At 43.1% G+C, this 19,598-nt stretch overlaps 1 protein-coding gene across 2 annotated transcripts in view; it reads left to right on the forward strand.

The window, feature by feature from the left end:
- The window catches only part of COG2 (component of oligomeric golgi complex 2), a 51,218-nt gene extending 39,732 nt beyond the window's left edge, over positions 1-11,486 (forward strand). Inside the window, exons 11-18 of one of the 2 annotated variants that reach the window (XM_055234013.2) lie at positions 920-981; positions 2,448-2,599; positions 4,291-4,488; positions 5,423-5,495; positions 5,776-5,918; positions 7,363-7,502; positions 8,878-9,058; positions 10,800-11,486. In XM_055234013.2, the coding sequence (XP_055089988.1) occupies positions 920-981; positions 2,448-2,599; positions 4,291-4,488; positions 5,423-5,495; positions 5,776-5,918; positions 7,363-7,502; positions 8,878-9,058; positions 10,800-10,901 (1,051 nt within the window). In that variant the 3' untranslated portion in view covers positions 10,902-11,486. The remainder of the gene's footprint in view (positions 1-919; positions 982-2,447; positions 2,600-4,290; positions 4,489-5,422; positions 5,496-5,775; positions 5,919-7,362; positions 7,503-8,877; positions 9,059-10,799) is intronic. The other variant, XM_055234014.2, reaches the window with a different exon arrangement.
- The last annotated feature ends 8,112 nt before the right edge of the window (positions 11,487-19,598 follow it).

Here is a 19,598-nt window from a genome sequence, read left to right on the forward strand (position 1 = left end):
AGTCTGTGAACCGCTCTGTAAAAGCACATTATGTACTACAAAAAGTAATTTAATATGAGTTGGATAAATTGATATTGAGTATGCATCAGAATTCATTACTAGTAAGGCAATTAGCAGGTGACAAAAGAGCATGCTAGTAGAGATATATGAAATTGGAAGAGTTTTATAGTTAGAAAACAATGCCTGCAAAAGCAGCTAGCTTAAAAAAACTATATAACACATTTGCCATTTACAAAGTCATAAAAACATGTCCATATCCATTATTAGAACAGAAGTCTGTGACAGGATGAGCTGAGGTGCCAGGTGGGCCAGCTGTCATCAGGGAAAAAAGAACGCACATCTAGGAAGCACTGGTACAGACATTGAGCCGTAGAACCTGAAGGGCAAGTACCATGGACGTGGCAGAGGGTCACAGATTAGAAGAGCACCAAGCAGCGAGTTCTAGTTTTAACTGGCTACTTCCTGTGATTTTTCTCAAGCTGCCAACACAGGTACAGAATGCAGCTTTCTTAGCTTGGGGACGTTTACCTTCCTGTGATGGTGTTAAGATAGATGGGTTGGAGGAACCAAAGTTTTAGGGCCTTGAAGTGAATAGAGGATCATAATCAGGTGCTACTCACCAGCAACAACTTCTTGATGGAGACTTAACTGGCAGTTTGTTTAATTTGAGAAACATGGAGTAAGTTATGATTCAGACCAGCTGCAAATAACAGAGAACCCTTATATAACAGTGGCTTAGTCACGATTTCTTGTTCAGTTTAAAAAAAAAAAAAAAGGCTGGGAGAATAGGCATTCCGAGGCTGGACTTACCAGCGAGTGACAGAGGAAGTTCCTGTTACTTAGGAAAAACAGAGAATGGATAGGGAAAGGCATCTGTCAGAGTCATAAACACTAATTTGTGTTCCTGTTTTTATCTCAGATTTAGAGAAATAGCGGGATCCTTAGAAGCAGCACTTACAGATGTCCTGGAAGATGCCCCAGGTAACTCCCTTAAAGTGATAAGTGGCATGGTATCCTAAATGAGTTCATTCAGTTCGCCAAGTCAGCTAGATCGTAATACTCTGAGCATACTTTTACTGTTTTGTGTTTTTTTTTTTTTTTTATCATACAGTAAGTTGGACCTTGAAAATCACTTAGTTTGACTTCTTTTTTTTGGGTTTTTTTTTTTTTTTTTGAGATGGAGTCTCGCTCTGTTTCCCAGGCTGGAGTGCAATGGCATGATCTTGGCTCACTGCAGCCCCTGCCTCCCAGGTTCAAGTGATTCTCCTGGCTCAGCCTCCCAAGTAGCTGGGATTACAGGTGTACACCACCACACCTGGCTAATTTTTGTATTTTTAGTAGAGACGGGGTTTCACCATGTTGGCCAGGCTGGTCTTGAACTCTGACCTCAAGTGATTCACCCACCTTGGCCTTCCAAAGTGCTGGGATTACAGGCATGAGCCACCACCCCCAGCCTGACTTCTTTTTTTTTAACAAGGTAAAAATAAACCAAATAGTTTTGGTGTATAGAATATCTTGCTTTATAGAGATGAAAAAGGAATAAGAATATAGAAAACAGACCTCATTTTCATTCCTGAATATAACTTGTCCAGGGGATATGGCCTCTTGGTGTGCTTATGTGATCAGCTGTTTTTTTAGCAAATTGGCTGTGATCTGCCTTCCTCCCAGGCTGAGGACTGGTCTGCATGGTAGAGGGTCAGGGTGCTCCTGCCTCTCACTGAGAATGACTCACAGCTGGAGCATGCATCCTGGGCCTCCTGTGCCCTGGCCACCTATCCTGGGATGTTGGGCAGGTAACAGTTGTAGGTATGTGGACTTCCCAGTACATGTTTGCATACCCTGACAGCCTCATTAATTTTTGTATCATATATTTATTCCTAGTGACCACTGAAATACTGTGTGCTGATATCTAGGTTCCTCAACTTAAATTTCCACTTTCTTTTACGCAGCTAAGTCTACTGTCATTTTGAATCAATTTTAGCTTCAGAGTTAGTTTTCATCTGTCTTTGCCAAAAATGGTCATATGTAGTTAACTTCTTCTATAAAAATAAGAAGTATGTTTAGATAGAGGAAGACTCTTGTGAAACAGGACAAATTTGAAACTGAAGTTTAAACCTCTGCAAGTGATTGCCACTCCAGCCCATGTTTGTCGATTTGGTATAAAGTACCTATTAAACATTATTTCTGAATGCTATATGTGTTTGATGTTTATCCAAACACCTGGGAAATAGTGTCATGTAAAATTGTGCATGGCGTGAAGGATGTGGTAGGGAACATGGATTGTGGCCACTCCTCATCCCTGTGCCTCCAACAGCTTTGCTGACCACATGGTTTTCTTCAGAAGGCCTCTTTCTTTACCTTTGAATCGTACATCGAAAGTCTCACATTAGATTATAGCCTAAAATTGCCTGAAATTCCTTAAATGTGTGTTGTTGTTTTTTCTCTAGCTGAAAGTCCATATTGCCTTTTGGCTTCTCATAGAACTTGGAGCAGCCTTAGGAGGTGTTGGTCAGATGAGATGTTCTTGCCATTACTGGTGCATCGCCTGTGGAGACTCACTCTGCAGATTTTGGCACGATACTCTGTGTTTGTCACTGAGGTAAGGGCTGGCCGTGGAGCTCATCCATAATCAATACTGATAAAAATTAAAGATATGTTAGGCTAACTCCTTAAGATTTTTGTAAATGCCGTGAGAGGTTAATTCCGGGGACCACAGTGTCTGACTTCCCAAGATTGTCTCCAGCTCTGTTTCTGTGTTTCATTTTTACTCCTGCAAGCATTGCATTTAGGGGTGTCTATTATCACAAACTTGTTTTGTTGAAAAGCACCACTCTGGCAAGTCCATTTTTTTCCTTCTCAAAACCAGAATCTTTGAACTGCCTCCAAATTAAAAAAAAAAAAGATGTTCATTTTAATTTCAAGGTGATTATGAAAATGATTAGACATAAAAATGTATGCATTTTAATACTTAATATTTGGAAGTTTACAAAATGATATTGTCATCAACATAAAAAGGTATTAAAATTATCTTTTCTTTTTTGAATATCCTTTTCCCTTTTCAAATAATCAAATGTATTTAAATGCCCCTGATGACTTATTAATACTCTACGAAAAGCCAGAAATTCTTGATCCACAAGAGCGTTGGTCCAGTCCAGTGCTGAGCACCAGCCCAGCGGGTCCTTGCTAGGACCTCGGATTGCAGTGCTGCCCTTTCTCTGGGGACAGCATGAGTAACAGACACTCAGGTAAACCAGTCACCGCAGTGTGAGGAGTATGCAAAGGAGATGTGTTGTAAAAATTAAAAAAGACAACATGGAGAAAACAGCACACTTTGAATGAAATCTTTGTAATTTGGAGTAAGAAAGGATCCCAGTCCTCCTCTTGCAGTGTATTTTAATGGAAAGAGTGTCAGCTTTGGAGCTAATGTCAAACGTTGGCTCTTCAACTTTTAAATTCTGTGGATCTGGAGAAATTAAGCTGAGTCTTCATCTGGAGAATGGGAAAACAGCTTCTAAACGTGGCTTTTGGGAGGATTCATTTGGACTAAAGCTCCTGTCAGGTAATGGGAGTCTAGTGAAATCTAGTTCGTCTTTCCCTTTTGCCTTCCCTCTGCTCAGAAGGGTCTTAGTGGACCACCCTGGGCTGTCAACTGTTTCTGAAGACCACTGTATGATTCCCCTGACAGAGTGGGGTTAGGACGATTATTCAGTTAGGCTAAGCATGCGTTCTTGCTAGCCAGGAATTTTCCATTTATCTCTAATAGATCACTTTGCCCTGAATGTTCATTATCCCATTCTATCCCACTCTTTTCTTGATGCTAGCTTGCTTCTCTTTGATTTTTTTCCCTTATAAACAATGTTACGCAAAGAACACTTTGTTTTTTTATTGGAAGGTTTGGATTTTGATATTTTACCTTTATTAATTATAATTACAAATGTATTATGGTATGTTATTTGCCTAATTGATTTTTTTAAAACCTGTGATGTCCCCCAAATTAATTTTATTGTGGTTTGGGCACTTTACTTTTCACATGTTGTTTTTATCACCAGAAATTAGACAAGTTCCAGAAGGTAAATGTACACGGGGCCGTAGTTTGTCCTTGTTTCTCTCTTAGTGCTTAACTCCTTCCTGTAGATACAATATTGTGTACTTTTATTAGTAAGTTTTTACTAAATGCTATGTAGACAGCTAGCATTTAATGGTGAGTTATTGACACACACATATATAATATATAAATGCTCATGTGTCTGGCTAGTGTAAAAGTAGTTAATCAGTGAAATCCTTTTTCAGCTTTCACTCAGGCCCATTTCTAATGAAAGTCCCAAGGAGATCAAAAAACCTTTGGTAACTGGTAGCAAAGAACCTTCCATCACCCAAGGAAACACTGAAGACCAAGGAAGTGGTCCTTCGGAAACAAAGCCTGTGGTTTCCATTTCCCGCACTCAGCTCGTGTATGTGGTTGCAGACCTGGACAAGCTTCAGGAGCAGGTAAGCCTGTGTCCCAGAAGAATTCCAGGTGCCTGGTTTAATGTTTTCACGGAAGGTAGTATGTGTAAAAGGTAGACACCATTGGGCCTTACGGGGCTTAAATTGGGGGGCCCATGGGTGCCCCAAGAGAGAACCTCTCACTCACCTCCCTTTCTAGGTGTCTCTCCAGCTTCCCCTGACAGATCATGTCCATGTAGGGTTTCTAAGGGTATGCACTTCTCCTCCTGCGTGGAGTGCATTCTGTATTGTATTCACCTCCACGCTGCTTCCTTTTCAGTAGTGATGGGCCAGCTTGAGCAGCCATGCTCCCCCACTTTTTTTCCATTGGCTCACCTTATTCTGCTCAGGCATCATCTTTAGTGGGCTGGATTTTAGTTACTTTACATTAATTTACCCCGATATTTTCGGTTGATGTTTAATCTTCAGCTATACTTTGAAAGTGCTAAAATATTAAAACTTCTTCCTCTTTTTTCTCTGTATAGATCCGTATGTTTTTGCTTTTAACATTAACTCTGTGGGGTGAATTTAGTGGTTAAGTCCTCTGATACACAATTCTACTTTCCTCAAGTTTAGATATTTTGTGGTGCTTGAATAAATACTGTTTTGAATTTTAAAATTTGTATGTTTTCAGTAAGAATACGGTCTTTACTGTGAGCTATTTTCGTATTATGGAGTGCCATAGAGTAGAAAATGTTTTTGCTTATTCTCTGTGCCTGTTAGTAGCCATTAAACCATGTGATTTCTCATGTTGTTGAAATCTTTTTATAGTAAAAGCATTAAAACTGTTTCTTTCCTTTGATGAAAATTACTGAAATTCCTGATTTTAAGTTCACCATTCATTAGCAAATTCTAGAGTTTGTAGATGCAAATAGAATCGCCTCTTCCTTTGATTTATAAAAAGTAACTGAATATATAAAGTGCATATTTATTTCAGCTTCCAGAACTCTTGGAAATAATCAAGCCAAAACTTGAAATGATTGGCTTTAAGAATTTTTCTTCTATCTCAGGTAAAAATGAATCTTGACTAAGCAAATCTTTGAATAAGAAATGATTTAAAATAAAATCTCAGAGACTGTAGGGTATATTTAATTTAACATTTTCTTCTGTAGTTGTAAATCCTTGGTTGTTTCTCTATTCTGTTCTGTATTATAACTTCCCTAAATAAGATGTTTTATTTAATTCATTTGATCTGATTTATTATAGTACACACTGTAAATGCTGTGACAGTATTTCAAATGAAGTTCACATCTGAGCATGATGATTAAATCCAGTGTTTAATCTCAACAGCAGCCCTGGAGGACTCCCAGAGCTCTTTGTCAGCCTGTGTGCCCTCCTTGAGTAGCAAGATCATCCAGGATTTAAGTGACTCTTGCTTCAGTTTCCTAAAAAGCGCCCTGGAGGTTCCCAGGCTTTACCGAAGAACCAATAAGGTCAGCGCCATTCACAGGAGAGAATTTTGAGGTGGGGAAGTGTGTATTAGGAAAGCCAAAGAGGAAGGAAGGAAGCGGCAGATTCCCAGGGTAGCCTGAGACAGACTGAGTTCATCCCATTCTGAGAATGGTATTGATGAAGAGAGGGAGGTTCAGCAGGGGTGGTCAGGGGCTCTGGGCCACAAACTGAAATGGACCTTTCCCATCCTGTCCTAAAAGTATTTAAGGATATACTCAGTTTCCTTTTGGTCTTGAGGAAAAGTATGTTTTTCAGAAGAAAGCATTTTAATAACATTTTAAAGTCCTATACATTTTTGTCTCCATATCTGGTATTCCACACTTTATATCTTGTTCCCTGTTTATTGTTACTGGAAGTATAGTTGGCCCCTTGTCTCCAGGTTCTGCATCCACAGAGTCAACCAACTGTGGATCGAAAATATTTAGGGGAAAAAAAAAACTACAACAATAAAAAATAATACATGCCAGATGTGGTGGCTCACACCAAAATCCCAGCATTTTGGGAAGCCGAGGCAGGAGGATTGCTTAAACCTAGGAGTTTGAGACCAGCCTGGGCAATGTCGTGACATCCAGTCTCCACACACAAAAAAAGTTTTTATTAAAAAAAATATATAAATTTTAGTAATCTAAAGATGATTTAAACTATACTGAAGGATGTGCCTAGGTTATATGTAAATCTTATGCCATTTTATATTTGCTCTTTATTGTCTGATTTGAAGCTGCCACTTGGAAGTGGGAGAGAGAAACCAATATGTTATTTTTCTTTAGTAATCTACCAACTCTCCCTTTGTATTCAATAGGCTGTTAGAGTCATATATTTACGGAGAGTTCGTTATGGGTCGTTCACTATGCTAGACACTTTGCATAGTCTTATTATCCTCCTACGAAATGGGTGCTAGTATTGTCATTTGCAGATGAAGAAACCAGAGCTAAGAAAGGTTACATTCCTGACCCTGGATCCTTGCTTCTCAAATGGTGGTCTGGTGATCAGCAGCATTCACATCACCTTGTGGATGGGAGCTTGCTAGAAAAGCACAATCCCAGAACTCAACGCTTCCACCCACTGCCCCCAACAGAATTACAACCTGAGTTTTACGAGATCACCAGGTGATTGGTGTGGACATGAAGCTATGGGAAGCAGTGCCCTAGTTTCGGTGCCCTGAGTGGTGGGTGGCTGTGCCAGCCAGCACCTCAACCCAGCCTGGCTCCAGACATCACCTTCTTGTGCTGGCTCTTCTTATTCCCTCGTGTTCTCCAGGCAGCTTTCTGTGGACCCCAGTGTTACTTTTGGGAGGGATGGAAGTTGTCCATGTCTCAAAACTAGAACATTAATAGTATCCTTTTGGACTTGAGGTCTGGGTAACTTACTCTGTTTCTTTTCTGTTTTTTTCCTATGCATCTTTATCTCATACCACCCTCATTCCAGGAGGTCCCAACCACAGCTTCCTCCTATGTGGACAGTGCTCTGAAGCCCTTATTCCAGCTTCAGAGCGGACACAAGGATAAGCTCAAACAAGCAATAATTCAGCAGTGGCTAGAAGGCGCTCTCAATGAAAGCACTCATAAGTAAGTAAATTAAAAGCGGACCTTGTGGGCCTTGCTTAGAAGAGTCTGCAGCAGAAACCCCCGAGGCAATCAAGCACTGTGTATGGATAAGGCAGTGAGACTGTCTAGCACTTCTTCACTGGGTTAGTCAGAGTGTGGTCCCACGGTTTGCTTCCTCCCTCCCCACACCCCTGTGGACGGCCCGCCTTCCTCTGCCTGGGCCGCAGCCTTGGGGCCAGGCCATGTGCACAGTACTCCCGCATCTCTGGACCCTGCCTGTGTTCCCTGCAGGTGCCGTTCTCCCGGGTCCAGCCACATTCTTCTGGGAGGCCCTTTCTTTGCTCAGATCCCTGTCAGTCCAAAGTGGCTCTAATCATAACAGATACTCAAAGGACTTAGGTTGCTGAAACCCTTGTAATCAAGGAAGAGAAAACATACATTTAAAAGTAATTACAGCTGACAAGGACTCAATTCCTAAAACCTCTAAAACACTTGAATGTCTTTTTCTAATGAAATCTGCTTTTCCCAAATCAAAAAGTATGTTACTCAATTTTGTTACCGATTTTGTTTAATTATTAAATAATAATTTTCCAGTAGTATTTTATTTACTTGAGATTTAAGTGGCCATTTATGGGTTAATTTAGAACATAACAATGATGTATAATACAGTTTTTGTGGGCAAATGTATTTCAGATGCCAAGTAACCAGCTTGTAGACAAAGCTTTGAAATATAACTCATTTATAATTTGAAAATTATATTGAAAGTATTTTGAAGGCAATGAGCTTTATTTAAAATTCTGAAATACTTTTACACTCTAAAAGATGAACTGTTCCTAGAACTGATTGGAAATGAACTTGTTACTTGATCTGGGGCATGAGCTACAGATGTCCACCCTCGATATATGAAAGACAAAATTGGTCTATAGTTTTCTCCATGTTCAGGATTAAAAATTTAAGCAAAATCCACGCACATACGTATTTCTTAAATTCTGAGGGAATGCTATGTTAGACACTTAAGACCATATATATGTATGTATATGTATGTGTATATATACGTATATATGTATATGTATGTGTATATATACGTATATATGTATATGTATGTATATATACGTATATATGTATATGTATGTGTATATATACGTATATATGTATATGTATGTGTATATATACGTATATATGTATATGTATGTGTATATATACGTGTATATGTATATATATACACATATATATATAAAATGATCTTCAGAAACTTAAATACTTACCATGGCTGAATTTTTGTTGGAAGTGAATTTTTATCTTAAAAATCTCTTTTTTTGGTCCACAAAGCCAGTTATTCTATTTGGTGTTACACACAAATGCCTCTTTTCACCAATAAACGTGTCTTATATTCAAGGTACTATGAAACTGTGTCAGATGTATTGAACTCTGTGAAGAAAATGGAAGAGAGCCTGAAAAGGCTGAAACAAGCCAGAAAAACCACTCCTGCCAACCCCGTCGGTCCCAGTGGTGGCATGAGCGACGACGACAAAATCAGGCTGCAGTTGGCTCTAGATGTTGAGTACTTGGGAGAGCAGGTAACCCATCAGCCGCCGGCAGCTCCAGTGAGCCTGAAACCAAATTCTGAGAGCCGGGCAGTTACTTGGTGGCTCACGTGATCCCAGAGATGCTGTTGCAGTGGCTAGGGAATTGCTTCCTGTGTTAAGACAAGGAGTCGGGGCTCCCAAATTACTTTGCCCCTAGGCAATATGAGAAGGAAAAGGTAGAAGAAAATGGAGAATTCCCATTTTGATGTCCGGCGGCGTGCTCTCTGGCGCTGTTGCCATCTGCTTGTTTCCCCAGTGCCCGTGCTCACGGAGCTCACTACAGTGGGACTTTTTGGTCCAGTGCCTGATACTTAATTGGTGCTAACCCCAGGCTTTTGAAATGCTTGCTGGTTTAGCTTAAAATAACTGAAAGCATTACCCCTCCATGGTGCATGAGAAATCCTTTGAGCACAACTTCTCTGCTTCCCTGCTTGGCTTTTGTAGGTTTCCTATAAAACACAAATTTTAGAATCATGGCATGTGGTTGAACGGTAATGTGGATATTATCGCTTAAGAGGTGATATGGATAACGTGCAATGAATGTCTTTTCATTTTCACTGAGGTAAAAATGAAATTTCACCATAAAATGAAATTTTATGATACTGTGAGGACAGTATCATAAAACCTCTAGATGTTCAGAAACTGGCCTTCTAAACTGTTAAAGTGTCACACATAGTAGTAGGTCCTCAAGGAAGGCCTTTCCAGAGGGAAAAAAGTGAAATCATAAAGTTTCCACAAGAGGACACTTGGTGGTAATTTGGAGAACTGATACAATGTTAATAGAAAAAGCAAAAAAAAAAAAAGCAGTCAAAACAAGACACTTGATTTTCTGGCTCACTAAGGAATTTCTTTTACACATCATGATCATCACTGAAAATTCAACTTTTTTCTGCTTTGAGATGAATTTAGAGATATATCCCAGTAAAAGTCAACTGCCATGTTTCTTTATTTGGCAAAAAAACCTAAAGACTTTTTACAAGCAAGAAAGTATGTTATAGAAACATGAAGAACCAATGAGCAAAAGAAAGGGAAGGAAGGAAGGATAGTGGGATAGGGAACTAAAAGGAAAGAGAAGGGAAAGAAAAGGTGTTCCCACAGTCCCGGTCCCCAGAACAAACCACAAAATGCTGACAGAGACTTGGTGTGTATCTTCCTGGATCTTTCTCTGTGCGTGTGTGTGGTGCATGTGTGTGTGTGTGCGTGTGTGGATGTATACGTGTGTGTGTTGTTATTGTCATTTTTAAACAAAAGTGGGAACATAGTGTGCCATGTCTCAGTGACCAAAATAATCCACAGTAGTTGCTGTGCCAAACAAAGTGTTTTCAACTCATCTGATTCTAAAAGGTTTTTGGCAATATGTTAAGAAACTAAGAGCACAGGCCAGTACTTTTTTGAAAATTCTCTACTTAAAAAATAGTTCACTTTTTTATTTCCTCTAGTGTGGATTTTCTTTTCTAGAATTTTTTTAGGCCCACAAAAGAGGCTCTTATTCTGTCTGATTTGATGAACTGAGATAAATTAACATACTGGCTTCTTAGAATGCTAAGTGTTTGACCCCAAAATCCTCAGATTTTACAACAAGTAAATTCTTTGCTCTAGAGGAAAAAATATCCTACAAGTCTTCAGGGAACTGTCTTCTGGTTTAGTAGAGGATGAAGATTTTCTTTCTTTTTTTTTCCCCCATATTCAGCTTGAATTGCAGTAACATAATTCATTCTCATGGCCTTTGCAGATACAAAAGTTAGGACTGCAAGCAAGTGACATAAAAAGCTTCCCAGCTCTCGCAGAGCTTGTTGCTGCTGCCAAGGACCAGGCAACAGCAGAGCAGCCTTAAGCATCTGGGAAGATCCCGAGGTTAGATTCTTAAGCAAGAGAAGAGTTGGACTTCCAGGCTGAAGGGGAGAAAGTGATTCTGTTCTCTTAGCAACCGTCCATAGCAAAGAAGTGCTTCCAGCATCACTCCAGCAACACGCCCATGCGTCTTCTCTCAGCGTATTTGGGTCTTCCTTTGCCCAAAAAGAACACAAAAGCCTTTTTCCATTGTATGGAAGATAGTTTTTAAGACATTTGAAACTTTCTACTATAGTTTACAGAACAAATTATTTTATTTTTATTGTAAATCTTAGTGTGGAAGAGCCGATTTCTAAAATATGATTAAATATATACCTACGAATATCAAGAGTCGCCTCCCTGAGCCTGCAGTTGGAAGTGGCGACTAAAGTGGAGTGATGTCTTGTATAGAAATGCCCTTCTCTGAAATAAGGAGAATCCTGGGCTTTCTACAGAGGCTGCGGGAGGCCGTCCTCCACTCCCACTGTGTCTGAGAGCGGTGCTTCTGATGCTGCTGTCACCCCGACCTCTGGCAGGAGCCGGCGCCAGTAGGAAAGGCCTCCTTCCTCAATAAAAGAAGTGTCTCCCATGAGTGTGTGCTCCTTTTCTTTGGGAATTCCCCACCAGGGAAGCACTCCTTGTCACTCGTGCCCTGTAATGACACACCTTCCCTTCCAGGCAGATGCTCCTCTTAGCACTGATGGGAAGGGTCCTGGCCAGCACCGACCCTTTCTTTCGATGTGTGGAAGTTCCTTTCCTTGGAGGGGTAACACCTTCCTTAGGAGTCGGCAGGCCCTTCCTGGCAAGCTGATGTGAATAGAAGGAAAGAAGACTGCCCTGAGAAGAAGAGCTGGAAGCAGTGGGGAGAGGCACTCCAAGACTGGTTGGTTGGTTGAACTCACATAGGCAGCATGGAGTGCCGTGCAGCCCCCGCCTAGCTGTGGCTTTGACCCTCCCAGCCTGATGAGGAGCTGGAAGCAGCTATGTTGAGTCCTTAGTCTTGCATTCCCATGCATCTCAGTCCCTTCCTTGTTCAAAGGTTAGCCCTAGGGAGAGGAAGTAAACGGTAGGGAATGAGGGCAGGTCCTGTAGTTAGCAGGCTTGAGTTTTTTAGCACAGACCGGGATGAGGAGGGCTAGAGAAGTCAGAGGAAACCCCAGTGATGAAAGCACCAACAGCCAGGTGTGTGTGGAGCCCCAGGAGCTTCCACGCAGCCCCCAGCCCGCCAAAAGAGGGGCTTCCACTTTCTGTTTGCAGGTAACAGACCTTGGACAGTGGTGCCCTGTGTAGAGAGCGTCTGCTTTGGGCTTAGCACTGGAGGCCCTGCCCCTGGAGGGGGAAGTGTCCAGTTCTGGAGTTCAGTGTTGGGAAATTTGGTCAGTGACAGAACCATGGGAGAGAGACAAAGAAGGGATTTCTTCTCAGGGCTTGACCTCCCTGGTGTGGGAGCTGGCTCACCAGGCAGGGCTGTGGTAGGGTGGGGTACCATCAGCAGGGGGCCATCAGAAGGAAAGACGGGCTTGCAGTGGGGGAGCGAGAATGAATTGGAACCCTTGGGGATAAATGGAGCCAGCATCTGGTTCTTGCTGCCTCTTGGTCTCCCCAGTTCAGTGATGGGGTGACGTGCAGAGGAAGCTGCACATGCACTTGGCCCAGGATTCGGGGAAACTGAAGGAAGAGACCCAACAGGAGCTGGAGGAGTTGCATGCCTGCCTCCTGCCCCAAGCCAGCAGGAGAGCCTGCAGCTCTGAGTCAACGTGCAAGAGCTGCAGTGGAGCCCGGGCTGCAGCAGCCTGCTGCGTGTCAGCATGCAGCCACCCCACCCCACCTCCTGCAGCTGTTTCCGGTGACTAAAGCCAACCTCAAACCATCCCAGGAAGGGAGTCATGGGGAACACAGGTTCAGCCTAGCTAAGCTGATCCAGTGCAAAGCTACCTCAGTAGCCACATGGAGGTAAGCTACTTCCTCCACCCCAGCCTTCATCAATAGACCCCAAATGTTTGTCCCCATCTCCCTGAGTGCTCTGCCCTTCTCATTTGTTTTAGAGCATAGGAGGAGAGGGTTATGACTTAACAGCCCCTCCAACTCCAGCATTATTATTCCCATTTCCCAGATGAGGAAACGGACAGCTTAGGTCATCAAGATAACTAATAAGTAGGGTTGAAACCCAAGCAAGATAATCCCAGAGCCTGGTTTACTAATTGTTACGTAATTCTCCATCCCTAAAATCAGCACTACAAGAAAGAAGTTGACAATCAGGAATTGGAACGCAAGTTGTTGATTTCTTTGACCCTGTCAAGCCCCAGGCTGGCCCTGGACTTGGCACACTGCCTTTCTCAGTGACAGCCTTGATGCCATAACACCTATTTCTAAGAAACACGCCTGTAATCCCAGCACTTTGGGAGTCCGAGGTGGGCCAATCACCTGAGGTCAGGAGTTCGAGACCAGCCTGGCCAGCGTGGTGAAACCCCCTCTCTACTAAAAATAAAAAATTAACTGGTCGTGGCAGCATGTGCCTTTAGTCCCAGCTACTCAGGAGGCTGAGGCAGGAGAATCACTTGAACCCGGGAGGCAGAGGTTGCAGTGAGCCAAGATCATGCTACTGCATCCTAGCCTGGGCAACAGTGTGAGACTCCATCTCAAAAAAGAAAAGAAAAAGGAAAGAAACAAGAATCTTTCGGTAAAAAGTGAAAGGCTTCAGAGCCTTTGTCCATGGCTCCCCCAGAACATCTCTCCTTTCTTTGGTATATGTTTTATTTGCTTTGCTTTGGAGAAGTTACTATTGAACAAAGCTTAAAGATGAAATAGTACTTATATACTGTAAACCTGTAATTAGTTTCAATTTTTCTAATATATAGACTCAAAAGTGGGTGTCAGCCACAGGAGAAGTTTTTTTGTTCTATAACACTGCTGGGGAGGCCGTGAGTAGGTCATTCGGGGACCCATGCTGACTGGAAGTCAGCCATCTCCATCCTATGGCTTCCAAGTTCACCCTGGGGGAACCTCCTGCATTCATTTCTAGGGCTGCCATAACAAATTACCGCAAGTGTGGTGGCTGAAAACAACAGAAGTGCATTCTCTCACAGTTTCAGAGGCAGAAGTCTAAACTCACAGTGTCCACTGGGCCATGCTCCCCCCGCAGGCTCTAGGGGAGATTCCTCGCCTCCTCCAGCATCTTGTGGCTGGACGTGTTGCTTGGCTACAGCAGCATCGCCCCAGTCTCTGCCTCCGTCTTCACGTGGCCTTCTCCCCTTCTGACTGATAAAGACACTGTCATCAGATTCAGGACCCATCCGGTTAATCCAGGGTGATTGCATCTTGAGATCCCTTGCTTAATTACATCTGCAAAGACCCTTTTCCAAATATGTTCACATTCACAGGCTCCAGGGGATGGGACGTGGACATATCTTTCTGGAGGCCACCATTCAGCCCACTCCCCCTCCACTGCAGCCTACCAGAAAGGGAGAAGAGTGTGAAGGGGGGCGCCCAGAGTGTGACTGTGGCCCCAGTTTGGATGAGCACAAAATCCTTCCCCCTCACTCCAGTGTGTGGAGCTCAGGCACGTGGGGCCTGGAACTGTAGTTTTAGCTGTGTGTCCAGGAAGGAGAGAAAGAAAAAAAGGATTTGGAACTTCTGGAGACAAACTCCCCAATCTCTCATCTGGGATCTTTACTGGTAATTCCTGGCAGCTCCCTAGAACTGCTATATGGAGTTGCCCGTATGAGAACCGCACAGTCACCAAACAGTGCTGCCCGTGGCTTAATGATCCTAGTGATGGAATAAAAGCAGGGTCACTCTGGAACTCTGTAGTGCAGGAGGTAAGGGCTAATTTTCCTTTGCGGTGCCCTTTTGAAATAACCATGAAGCTCTCTGGTACTGGGGTCTAGATATCACTCTAACAGCAGCAACAGCTCTGGTGGTGCAGTAATTGGAGCCAGCATGGCCGAGTCATTGACAACGTGGACACCTCCATGATGTGTTCGTGTCTCAGAACTCAAAAGCAGTGATCAACTGCAGATGCTCAACTGTTAGATTCTTAAGCAAGATCTGTTAGGGGTCCACGTTTGAAGGCAGTGTTATTTTCTCTGTTCATGGCATCTGAATAGATCTGGTGGATCTCTCCCTCCCTATCAGCAGCCAGACAGTCCAGTCAGTTCAAGCAGTTTGTGAAAAGCAGGCCTTTGCCAGTCGGCAGTCCTCTTTCCGTGTAAGACCTCAGCCTCAGCGCCCTAAGGGAAATGCTGTCTGTCTTTTGAGATGTGCAGACATTCTTGGTGCTGCCCATGAGTCTCAGTTTTTACCCTGAAAATATCCTGCTACTTTTGATCAGCCACTAAGCTTCCTGTTGGATGGCTGTGAACATCTGTAAATTGTTGAGTGAAGGAAGTGTTACCTTCATTTGATTGTGAAAGTTTCTCCATTTGCCACTCAACCCTCAGCTGGTTTTCATGTGGAGACTGAATTTCAGAACAATCAGCATTCTCATTTTTCCTTAGCTCTCACTAATCTTGAACTAAAATGTATTATTGGCCAGGCGCGGTGGCTCACACCTGTAATCCCAGCACTTTGGGAGGCCAAGGTGAGCGGATCACCTCAGGTTAGGAGTTTCGAGACCAGCCTGGCCAATATGGCGAAACCCTGTCTCTACTAAAAATACAAAAATTAGCTGGGCATGGTGGCGGGCACTTGTATTCCCAGCTACTTAGGAGGCTGAGGCAGGAGGATTGCTTGAATGCGGTAGGTGGAGACTGTGGTGAGCAGAGATTGCACCATTGCACTCTAGCCTGGACAACAGAGCGAGATTCAGAGTGGCATTCTGACTGTTTAAATCTCTTGTGTAATCCAGCTTGATGGCATGTTGGGACTTGATTGACCCTCCCATCCTGAACAACTGAAAATCGACACTGTGTGAAACAGCACTGCTCAGTGTTGGATGCCGGCAGTGCCGGGTCCTAGAGAGAAGGGGCAGGTGGGGGGTCCTGCGATGGCCCAGCGTCTAGCATGGAGGGTCTGTGGATGCACAGGAGCATCCAGAGCCCAGCCCACTCCCTGAGAGGAGGCAGTGTAGAGTTTGAGGACACTGAAAAGGCTGGAACTAGGGGTGCAGAGTAATGGAGAGGAGAGAGGTCTGTGGGGCGTCGCTTTGCTTTTGGAGCTGGGCATTGACCAGCCAGCCTGTGTAAAGAGGTTGTCAAGGCCAAGGAAAGAATCCCCAGAAAGGAGCAGGTAGAAAAAAGCCCTAGAGCAAAACGGGCCCGGGAAAAGTGTGTCCAGAGTGGAAAGACGTGGAGGGTGGGGGTATGGCCCCAGCAGTGGAGCCAAATTAACCTGATGTAAAGGGCTGCGCTGAAGCCACCTCACAAAACATAGAATCAAGCCTCGAAGGATGACACTCACTCCACGTAACTTTCTGTTTTTCATTTTAGCTGCAGGGTGTACATATGCATGTTTGTTACATGAATATATTGTGTGATGCTGAGATTTGGGCTTCAATGGAACTTGTCACCCAAATAGTGAACATAGTAGCAAGTAGATAATTTTCCAACCCTTGACCTTCTCTTTTCCTCCCCTTTTTAGAGTCTCCAGTGTCGGTTGTTCCCATATTTATGGCCCAATGTGTTCCTAGTGTTTAGCTCTCCCTTCTAAGTGAGAACATGTGGTGTTTGGTTTTCTGTTCCTGCATTAATTTGTTTAGGATAATGGCCTCTGGCTGTATGCATGTTGCTGCAAATGACATGATTTCATTCTTTGTTATAGCTGCAGAGTATTCCATGGTGTATATCTACATTTTCTGTATCCAGTCCACCACTGATAGACACTAGGTTGATTCCATGTCTTTGCTATTGTGAATAGTGCTGTGGTAAACATATGAGTGCATGTGTCTTTTTGGTAGAATGGTTTATTTTCCTCTGGGTGTATATGCAGTAATGGGATTGCCGGGTCAATGGTAATGCTATTTTTTTGTTCTTTGAGAAATCTCCAAACTGCTTTCTACAGGGGCTGAACTAATTTACAATCCCAGCAACAGTGTGTGTGTTCCCTTTTCTCCTCAGCCTCACCAGCGTCTTTTGTTCCTTTGATTTTTTTCATAGTAGCCATTCTGACTGGTGTGAGATGGTATCTCACTGTGGTTTTGATTTTCCTCTCTCTGATCATTAGGGATGTTGAACATTTTTTCATATTTGTTGGTCGCTTGTGTGTCTTCTTTTGAGAGGTGTCTGTTCATGTCCTTTGCCCACTTTTTAATGGGGTTGTTTTTACTTGTTGATTTGTTTAAGTTCCTTATGGATTCTAGATCTTAGACCTTTGTTGGATGCATAGTTACTAATATTTTCTCCCATTCTTTAGTTAATCTGTTTCCTCTGTTGGTAGTTTCTTTTGCTGTGCAGAAGCTCTTTAGTTTACTTAGTACCAGTTGTCAATTTTTGTTTCTGTTGTGTTGGCTTTTGAGGACTTAGTCATAAACTCCTCTCCTGGCTCCAGCTAACTTAAGAATGAGGTTACTCAAGTTCAGGGGTGTGGGCCCTGAGACCCTTACTCTCTTGAAGGGATAGAGTCACTGACATGTTTGTGGGTCTATCAGAGTCACTCAGAACATCTCTGATCATTGAGCAACTTTAAAAATTGTGTGGGGTAAACATGTCTACACAAAAACCCACACATGGGTGTCTGTAGCAGCTTTATTCGCAATTGTCAAAACTTGGAAACAACCAAGATGTCCTTCAGTAGGTGAATAAATAAACTGTGAAACATCCAGACAGTGGCATAGTATTTAGCAATAAAAAAGAAATGAGCTATCATGAAAAGACATGGAGGAACCTTAAATGCATATTACTAAGTCAAAGAAGCTAATCTGGAAAGGCCACATACTGAATGATTCCACTCTATGACATCCTGGGTGGGAAAGGCAAAACTATGGAGAAGATGGGAATAGGATCGGTGGTTACCAGTGGTTAGGAGGGAAGGAGGCGTGAATAGGAGGGACACAGAGGATTTTCAGGTCAGTGAAACTCCTGAAAATTGTCTAAACCCATAGAATGTACAACACCAACAGCCAACCCTGATGTAAACGATGGACGTTGAGTAATAATGATGTGTCGATGTAGGTTCGTGCGTTGTAAGAAATGGACCACTCTGGGTGGGGGATGTCAACGATGGGGGAGACTGGAAGGGAGTAGGGGGTATATAAGAAATTGCTGTATCTTCCTCTCAGTTTTGGTGTGGGCTTAAAACTGCTCTAAAAAACTAAAGTCTGCTAGGAAAAAAAAAATTACACGGGATGGTATTCAAATTCACCATCCGCTATTCAAAACCTTCAGTCCATGTTTCTGTAGCTGAAATTTTTCAGATTTTAGGAAGGTAAAGTGGCCCATATAGTGTATATCCCATAACACCCCCAGGGGCTTCTGGAACAGCACCTTATAATCACACGTACATCTTCGTGTGGCAAATTTAGGAATATTCACACTATCAACTTTTTCTTCTGAGGATCTTAAACAGCCTGACGTCTGTCCCCATCAGGTTTTACTGCCAAGTGAGTAATAAATATGTTTCCATTTTTCAAACGCACTAGTTTCCTCAGAGGCTGTTCGAAGCATCCCCTGATCGTGGTCTCATGCCCAGCTGAAATCTCGGATTGACAGTGATTGTAGTTGGTGAGTAATTGCTTTGTCTAGGAGATAGGCACTTGCAACTCCAGGAAGACAGAATTTAGTGAAAAAGTGTTTCAGAGAAACTGACCTGTGGAATTAATTGTGTGTGTGTGTGTGTGTTAAGTAACTTGCAAAATGTTCATATTTTGTATCCTTGTAATAGCTGAGAGATCTATCCTGACCCAACTTCCCATTTATAAGTGCACAGAAAACAGCGGGAGAACAGCGCTGGTTGGCAACTTTATACTCTTAGAGACTTCCAGAAGCCAAAGCCGCCTCTAAGTAGAAGAAATTGGTTTGTTGACTGCAGCTGCCTTTTAAAATAAAGTCACAAACTTAAATGCTCTGTTTTTCCAGCACATGGCTGCGCTGTCTCGGGTCACTACGAGCAACTTCCAAGCCTGGACCTCCTGTAAAACTGCAGATTCTGACTCTGTAGATCCAGGAGGGGTGTGAGAAGCCACATTCTAACAAGCTCCCAGGGCAGCTGCTGCCACTCCAGGTCCAAGCGCCACATTTTGAATAGCGAGACCTTAAGGCACTTCTGGTCTCTGTGCTTCCAGTTCTCCCGAGAAACTTGGCATCCTGCAGCCGTTTCGGAGAGTCCATGTGTGCCAGCTCTACCCGCTTTGAGAGCAGAACAAGCCAGGAAGCACTGAGAGTGGGACTGGAAGGTAACTGAATAAAACTGGTGACCGGGAGTTACGACAAAGCAACTAAGGGCACTGCTGTCACCGACAGAATCCCTCACCTTGACATCGAGCTAGGGAGACATGTTCAAAACCAGGGGAAGACTTTCGGGAACATGAGGGGGAGAAGCCAAGATTTGTAATCCCCGTGGCCAACTCCACTTTAGTTCTGATCAATAGCTAACACATTGCATGGCTTATTTATTTCAATATGTATGGAAGGGAGGAAGATCGAATGCCTTACACACATAGGTAGGACAGCATCACCATTACTATCAGCCGACGGCCATGGGCCTGCTGGGTGCCTACTGCCTCCTTGGCTGTCCCCAAGATTCTGAACTGTGGGCCTAATCCCATCGA

This window comes from Symphalangus syndactylus, chromosome 19 (assembly GCF_028878055.3).
Source record: "Symphalangus syndactylus isolate Jambi chromosome 19, NHGRI_mSymSyn1-v2.1_pri, whole genome shotgun sequence".
In the NCBI taxonomy this organism is placed as follows: Eukaryota; Metazoa; Chordata; class Mammalia; order Primates; family Hylobatidae; genus Symphalangus; species Symphalangus syndactylus.